Raw genomic sequence first — 8,452 nt, 5'->3', positions numbered from 1 at the left:
TCTCTCTCTCCCCCCCTCTCTCTCTCTCTCATCTCCTCTCTCCCCCCCTCTCTCTCTCTCCCCCCCCCTCTCTCTCTCTCTCTCTCCCCCCTCTCTCTCGTCCCCCCCCCTCTCTCTCTCTCTCTCTCTCTCTCTCCCCCCCTCTCTCTCTCTCCCCCCCCCCTCTCTCTCTCTCTCCCCCCTCTCTCTCTCTCCCCCCTCTCTCTCTCTCTCCCCCCCCTCTCACTCTCTCCCCCCCCTCTCCCCCTCTCTCTCTCTCTCCCCCCCCTCTCTCTCTCTCCCCCCCCCTCTCTCTCTCTCCCCCCCCCCCTCTCTCTCTCCCCCCCCCTCTCTCTCTCTCTCCCCCCCCTCTCTCTCTCTCTCCCCCCTCACTCTCTCTCTCTCCCCCTCTCTCTCTCTCTCTCTCCCCCCTCTCTCTCTCTCCCCCTCTCTCCCCATCTCTCCTCTCTCTCTCCCCTCTCTCTCTCTCCCCTCTCTCTGTCTCCTCTCTCCCCCCTATCTCCCCCCTCTCTCTCTCTCTCCCCTCTCTCTCCCCTCTTTCTCTCCCCCTCTCTCTCTCCCCCCCTCTCTCTCTCTCCCCCTCTCTCTCTCTCCCCCTCTCTCTCTCTCTCCCCCCCCCCTCTCTCTCCCCCTCTCTCTCTCTCTCCCCCCCCCTCTCTCTCCCCCCTCTCTCTCTCTCTCCCCCCCCCCTCTCTCTCTCTCTCCCCCCCTCTCTCTCTCTCCCCCTCTCTCTCTCTCCCCCTCTCTCTCTCTCTCTCCCCCCCCTCTATCTCCCCCCTCTCTCTCTCCCCATCTCTCCTCTCTCTCTCCCCTCTCTCTCACCCCTCTCTCTCTCTCCCCTCTCTCTGTCTCCTCTCTCCCCCCTATCTCCCCCCTCTCTCTCTCTCTCCCCACATCTCCCCTCTCTGTCTCTCTCTCTCTCCCCTCTCTCTCTCTTCACATCTCCCCTCTCACTCCCCTCTTTCTCTCCCCTCTCCCTATCTCCCCTCTCTATCTTATCTCTCTCTCCCCCCCATCTCTCTTTATCCCCTCTTGAGCTTTCTCTCCCCTCTTTTGAGCTGTTTGAGCTCTATCCACGGCCCCGCCCCCGACCACGCCCCCCAGGACCTTCGCGTTAGGCCACGCCCCTCCACGGACCCCCGCGATATGCCACGCCCCCTCCACGGACCTCCGAGCTAGGCCAGGCCCCCATGAGCCATGTGGCATGCATACTTTACACATATAATACATTTATTACCAGGTGCAGGGACTCACTCTCACTCTGAAGATTTTCTCCCAGCTAGAGCCGACAAAACCATGTGCACTGTCACGACCACACCCGCGCCCCCCCCCCAGCCCCAGGCCCCTTCAGTCTGACAGTGACTCTGAGGCTGAGCTGACTGAGGGGGGGCATGGTCATGCACGGTGAGCTCACTGAGTGAGCTCACCGTGCATGACCATGCCCCCCCTCAGTCTGACTCTGAGGAGCTCACCGTGCCCCTGCGGCCCCCCCTCAGTCTGTGTGTGAAGAAGCTTTAACTTACCTTCCACTCCATTCTTCTTCACTCGGTAGTCACTGGCTGTGACACTGCTGCTGCCAGTCTGCCGTGCTTTCCAGAGTCTCCCACTGGACCCAGGGCTTTCCACAGACCACACTCCAGACTTCTGCTACTGACAGACTGCACCGCACGTGCAGTCACAAGACAATTGATAAATGTGCGTGCGCAGCGTGCAGCCAGTCAGGAGGGAGCAGATATCAGTGCGCACCAAAATGCAAAGTTCCAGCCGGGGCAGCAGCGTACACCGCTCTGATCAAAGAAAGTGATAATTGGCTGCCCTAGTGCCCCCTGGGCCCCTGGTCATTATGAAAATGAGAATCGAACATGTCATAATAAGTTTTTTTTTTGGGGGGAAAAAAAATAAAATAAATAATAAAAAAACACCACCTGTCTTGTTGGGCCCCCCTGTTTGGGAGAACTGCTTGGCCCGATCGCAATGGCGACCTTCACATCACCATTAGTTACGCCCCTGGTTGCATGCCAGCCCCAGTCAGATTCAGACGAGTTCTGAATCTGATTGGCTGAGAGTCAGACTAGTAGTGAGAGGCGGCCAGGACGGAGGCTAGCCTCCTGTGGAAGCGTATGGGGCGCATTGGAGAGCACTGCATTAGCACCTTTTCTCCTCTGGTGGCAGTCTCTCAGCGTCCCATACACTTCAACAGTAGTCAATGCATTCATATTGCGCAATGCAAGGACAGCCGGCTGTCCTTGTCTTGCGCAATATGAATGTATTGATGTATAAACAAACAGTGAGTCAGTTTTAATAAAATTTACACACAGAATCATGATTTTGGTGGAGGGGTGGGGGGGTAGGGGGGGGTCACCTTATTTTATAAAAAAAAAAAATATGAAAAAAAAAAATAATAATTTTTTTATTTTTTAATTTTAAATAAATGCTGCCTGTAATTACATAGATTGGCCAGGGTAGGCGCTGCCTCACCTGCCTCCTGTGACTGCACGTCACTGAGCTGGTGCCATGTGGTCTAATATGAAAGGATTTGAGTACAGTGATATTGCCATGTGAGCTGAATTAGATACAGCATTAATATAATAATTTAATGTCTCGTTGGTATTATATTTTCAAGAATATATTTATAGTAATACATCCATTTACACATTAAGAAATATGTGGATTTGTTTGTGGTTTATTAGATATTAGGCGATAAGACTGCCCAGAGGGCAGTCTATGTTTAAAAAAATACAAACCTCCAAGCTAAAGTTACAAAAAAATAAATAAATAAATAAATTACAGATTTTTTTTTTTTTTTTTTTTTAAACAGAGCTATCCAAAATAAAAAATTTAAACCTAAAACTAATACCCTTTCGCAGGTTATTGCCCTAAGTTAAACAGCTTTTACGTAAATTACCCCCTAACAGTAAACCCCCCCAAACCCCCCCCCCCCCAAATAAAAATACCTAACACTCAAAAAACCTAAAGCTATCCATTGCCCCTATCTGGAGTGAAGGCGACGTGTTCTTCCCCGATGCGTGGATCCGGAGTGGCGGTCCTCAGTGGCAGCGATCCTCATTGGCGTGGAGGCTCCTCTTTATCTGATCTCCGGCGCACACTAAAAATTGAATGCAAGGTACCACATTCAATTTGGGGTAACTTGCATTCCTATTGGCTGAAATCAGCCAATAGGATTAGAGCTACTGAAATCCTATTGGCTGTTCAAATCAGCCAATAAGATTTCAATAACTCTCATCCTATTGGCTGATTTCAAAATTTCAGCCAATAGGAATGCAAGGTACCCCAATAAACATGGGATACCTTGCATTCAATCTTCAGTGTGCGACGGACGATCGCATGAAGAGGAGCCTCTGAAGACTGCCGCTGAGGATCTGTGCATCAGGGAAGCCAGCTCTGCACCTCCGCTCCGGATGAAGATAGAAGATGATGGAGCCGCCTGGAAGAAGACCTCCGATGGACTTCAGGAACGGCGAGTACCTATTTGGGGCTTAGTTTTAAGATTTTTTAAGATTAGGGATTTAATGGGCTGTAAAAAAGAGCCCATACAAATGCCCCTTTAGGGGCAATGGGTAGTTTAGGTTTTTTATTTTGGGGGAGTTTTAGTATTTTTTTAAATGTAAAAGAGCTGTTTAACTTAGGGCAATGCCTTACAAATGCCCTTTTAAGGGCTAATGGTAGTTTAGACTAGGTGGTGTTTTTATTTTGGGGGGGCTTTTTTATTTTCATAGGGATTAGGTTTAATTTTTTTAATTTTTGTGTTATTTTTTTTCTGTAATTTTATTTATTTTTTTTGTAATTTAATGTTAGGTTTTATTTAAGTGTAACTTAGTATTGGGGTTAATTTAGGGGGTGTTATGTTAGGGGCCTTAGTAATTAAATTAGTTATTTGCGCTGTGGGGGGTGGCGGTTTAGGAGTTAATAGGTTAAATAGGTTTATTGCGATGTGGGGGTTGGCGGTTTAGTGGTTAATATTTTAATTATGTTATTTGCGGATTAGAGGTTTATTATTTTGAGATGTTGGCAGTTTCGGTGTTTGACAATACTTTGTTTTTTCGTTGTTTCGTGCGGGAGGTTGCGTGTTTTATTGTTTTTTTTTTAAGGGGGGGGGGGCGAGTCCCTGAATGGCAGTTTGGAAATGTGGTCACCCTAGTCAGGTGGGAGGCTAATCTCTATACTAAAGCTAAAATTAACCTTTTAAGCTACCTAATTAACCCCTTCACTGTCTGGAATAATAGAAGTGTGGTGTGCAGCTGCAATTAGCAGCCTTCTTATTACCAAAAAGCAATGGCAAAGCCATATATGTCTGCCGTTTCTGAACGAAGGGGATCCCAGAGAAACAATTGTGTTACGATTGCTCAAGTAGTATGTTGATCATTTCTGTGAGAAACCCAAAGTTTGTGAAAAAAAGTACCAATTTTTCTTTATTTGATCGCAGTTGGCGGTGAAATGGTTGCATGAAATATACCAAAATGGGCCTGGCTCAATAGCTTGGGTTGTCTACTTTAAAAAAAAAAAAATAGAAAAATAAAAATATATATATATATGGTGACTGGCTAAGCAGAATATGGCCATATTGTGTGACTAAGTTCCCAATATTATTTAAAAAAGAATAGTTGTCTCTTGATGTATTTGCAGGCAATTTTTTGCAGCAGTAAAAAATATGTTGTGCGCTGATACATGTATGTATGTATATATGTATATATGTATATATATATATATATATATATATATATATATATATATATATATATATAATAAATAAAATTATACATACATAGATACACACAGTATATATAGTTTTGACAGGTAAATAAAAATACAAAAAGGCTCTATTTCTGTTTAAATGGAGTGATAGCCAAAATGCTAAAAATTTGGTATTTTGGGCAAGTTTTTGTCTCAAAGTCCCGGTAGTGAAAGGGTTAATATTTGAGTATTCTGGAATAGTTTTTTTTCTTTATCCATGGCTGATATATATTCTCAAATTACATCTGTTTACCTAATTAGATGTGCAGACAAATAAAAAGGAGATCTGACCCCAGTTTTAGTTATTTATACAGTGAGAAGACTTGCCAATTGCTCTTATTTTTGTATTATTAATGCATTAAAATACACCACTGGTTTTCAAACCTGTCCTCAGGCCTCCCTTAGCACTAGCAGGCCAGATTTTGAAGATATCTGAACTACAGCACAGGAGAAATAATCAGCTGATTAGTAAACATGGTTATTTTACCTGCTCTCACCCAAGGTAATCCTGAAAATCTGGCCCGTTAGGGAGACCTGACAGGTTTGAAAATCAGTGACATACACAGACGAAATATGCAATAACCTATACATTTGTATACACAAATTATGCAGCCAAAATATTTAAATACACATGAGCATACACAGATATAAAAATGTAACATTATGCTTATAGTTGACCTGCACATTCCATATTCTACCCTATTAAGTCATTTACCTGGGGGACATTGTGAGCACTCTCCTGACCCTACACTTAGGGCTTCCTCTCCAGCAGGGCAAATTGTGCATTCTGTACAACTGGTAATGCTGTGAACAGAAAAGGAGAATACATTTATCAAGCACTTCCCTTTCAAATAAAACCCCAAGTGCTTTAGAACTCAAGGAAGACATTTACTCTAAATCACAAAGATTCCAAGATAGTCAGCAGAGTACTGAGTTACGTATTGTTAATATGCCGGAGTAAAGAGAAATGTTACTAGAAGCAAAAAGCACAGTTAAATCTGCATCTTTAACAAAGGAATAACCTGCAAGTACAGACCTCCCAGCAGCAAATACAGACTGCATGTGAGCGAATGTGCACGTGCCATGAAGTCAGGAATAAAACTATTAGCTTGAATGTCAGTGCATTTACAATATTACTGTAACTTTAAAAAAAGGGATATGAAACAGTCTGTTTCATTGTTGTAATAAAGCAACACTAAGCAGTCATACTTAAAGGGACACTACTTGAAAAATATTTTTTTTTAAAAGAAAGATAATTCCTTTATTACCAATACCCCAGTTTTGCATAACCAACACTATTATATTAATATACTTTTTAACTCAGTGATTACCTTGTATCTAAGCCGCTGCAGACTGCCCCTTAACTAAGTGGTTTTTAGAAACTTGCATTTTAGCCAATTAGTCCTGGCTCCTGACTAATTTTACAAAAGTGAGCACAAGATTATCTATATGGCCCATGTGAACTAGCACTGTGGCTGTCAAAAGCTAATAAAATGCACTGAGATAAGAGGTGACCTGCAGGGGCTTAGAAACAGGCAGAGATTTAGAGGTTATAAAGGCTATAAGGAGGTTCCCTTGCAAGTTTGGGGCTCCATTTCTTTAAATGGAGTTGGGGATTTGGTCAGAATTAATTGTCTCCTTAAAGCTAAATTATCCATCATGCAATACCATCAGGGAGGCATCTGATTGGCCCCAAATGTATTCTGCAGCATGATAACAACCCTAAACATACAGCCAAAGTCATTAAAGGGACAGTCTACACCAGAATTTTTATCGTTTTAACAGATAGATAATCCCTTTATTACACATTCCCCAGTTTTGCATAACCAACACAGTTATATTAATATACTTTTAACTTCTGTGATTATCTTGTATCTAAGCCTCTGCAAACTGCCCCTTTATTTCAGTTCTTTTGACAGACTTGCAGTTTAGTCAATTAGTGCCTGCTCCCAGATAACACTGTGCTCGTGCACGTGAAGTTATCTATATGAAATACATGAACTAACACCCTCTAGTGGTGAAAAACTGTTAAAATGCATTCTGAAAAGAGGTGGCCTTCAAAGTCTAAGAAATTAGCATATGAACCTCCTAGGTTAAGCTTTCAACTAAGAATACCAAGAGAACAAAGCAAAATTGGTGATAAAAGTAAATTGTTTAAAATTACATGCTCTATCTGAACCATGAAAGTTTTTTTTGGCCTAGACTGTCCCTTTAAGAACCATCTTCAGCGTAAAGAACAAGGAGCCCTGAAAATGATAGAATGGGTCCCACAGAGCCCCAATATCAACATACGAGTTTATCTGGGACTACACGAAGAGACAGAAAGAAAAATGAAGCTGTCTAAATCCTAAATCCACAGAAGAACAGTGGTTATATCTCCAAGGTGTTTGGAACAACCTGCCTGTCAAGTTCATTAACCCCTTCCTGCTGGGACTTATTGATCTACATCGGAACAAAAGTTCAGTTGTTAACAAATAAGTAAAAGTTGTAATGACACGATCGTTCATGCGATTGTCTGATTTACAATGATGGAATCAGGTTGGGGTAGTCTACAATTTTTTTAGAAGTCTTTATCAGAGATAAAATTTGCTATTAATTATGTATGTTGATGTGCTGAATTTAAATAGGACAAAAAAAAAAAAAAAAAACTGATTGGCTACAGTATCCAAGATATTTAAGTTTTTACATTTTACGTCAATGTATATTGTGTAGATGATAGAGTTTTAATCAAACTGTAAACCTAGGTCTTTTCATGTGTTAATGGTTGCTTTACATGATATTTCAACCGTCCTGTTAATGTAAAACTAAAAAAAAAAAATCTGCAAAAAAAGTGTTATATAAATAAATAAAAAAAAGGATGAAACAAAAAGGCCAAAGAAAGAAAAGAAAAAAATCACTTATGCACAGTTTAGTCCTATTCAGTGTCTACTCTGTGCTTCAATCTCCCACCCCCCCCCCCCCAACAATCTGTTTACTTTTATTTAATACTAGGCAATAAGCCTGCCCAGAGAGCAGTCTATTTAAAAAAAAAAAAAAAAAAAATACAAACCCCAAAGCTATTGCAAAAAATAAAAAATAAAAATTACAAAAATAAACAAAGCTATCCAAAATAAAAAAAATGTAAACCTAAACTAATTACCTCTATAAAAATAAAAAATCCCCCCAAAATAACACCCCCTAATCTAATACTTAACTACCAATAGCCATTAAAAGGGCTTTTGCAGGGCATTGCCCTAAGTTAAACAGCTCTTTTACCTAAGTGGGTTTTTTTTTTTTTACCAATTACCGCCTAACAGTAAAAACCCCCACCTAACCAGACATCCCAAAATAAAAAAATGTAAAGCCTAAAAAAACCTAAGCTACCCATTGCCCTTAAAGGGGTATTTGTGTGGGCGTTGCCCTTAAAAAGGGCATTCAGTTCTTTCACAGCCCAAAAAACCCGAATTCTTTTGGCTGTGCGCGCAGCCAACATTTTTTTGGATGCGTGCACAACTGACGACGGTTATGGACGCGTTACAAACGCAATTACAGTATAGATATTTGTTTTTACAAAAGTAGCATTAACCATGTATGATTGTTGTTTTATATCCTCTCATTTATGACTGCCCTAACTGTAAGATAAGTTACCAGGCTTTTAAACCTAGGTTGCAACATGGCAGTGGCTATTACTTTACATAACTGTATTAACCAACACAAAAGG

At 41.9% G+C, this 8,452-nt stretch overlaps 1 protein-coding gene across 1 annotated transcript in view; it reads right to left on the bottom strand.

Moving 5' to 3' along the window:
- The window catches only part of LOC128650344 (cell death abnormality protein 1), a gene marked incomplete in the record, with an annotated part of 251,222 nt that overhangs the window by 155,795 nt on the left and 86,975 nt on the right, over positions 1-8,452 (bottom strand). The window contains 1 exon segment of the mRNA XM_053704215.1: positions 5,468-5,556. Coding sequence (XP_053560190.1) covers positions 5,468-5,556 — 89 coding nt within the window.

The sequence above is a fragment of the Bombina bombina genome, chromosome 2 (assembly GCF_027579735.1).
Source record: "Bombina bombina isolate aBomBom1 chromosome 2, aBomBom1.pri, whole genome shotgun sequence".
NCBI lineage: Eukaryota > Metazoa > Chordata > Amphibia > Anura > Bombinatoridae > Bombina > Bombina bombina.
This window is presented reverse-complemented; position numbering and strand designations above follow the sequence as displayed.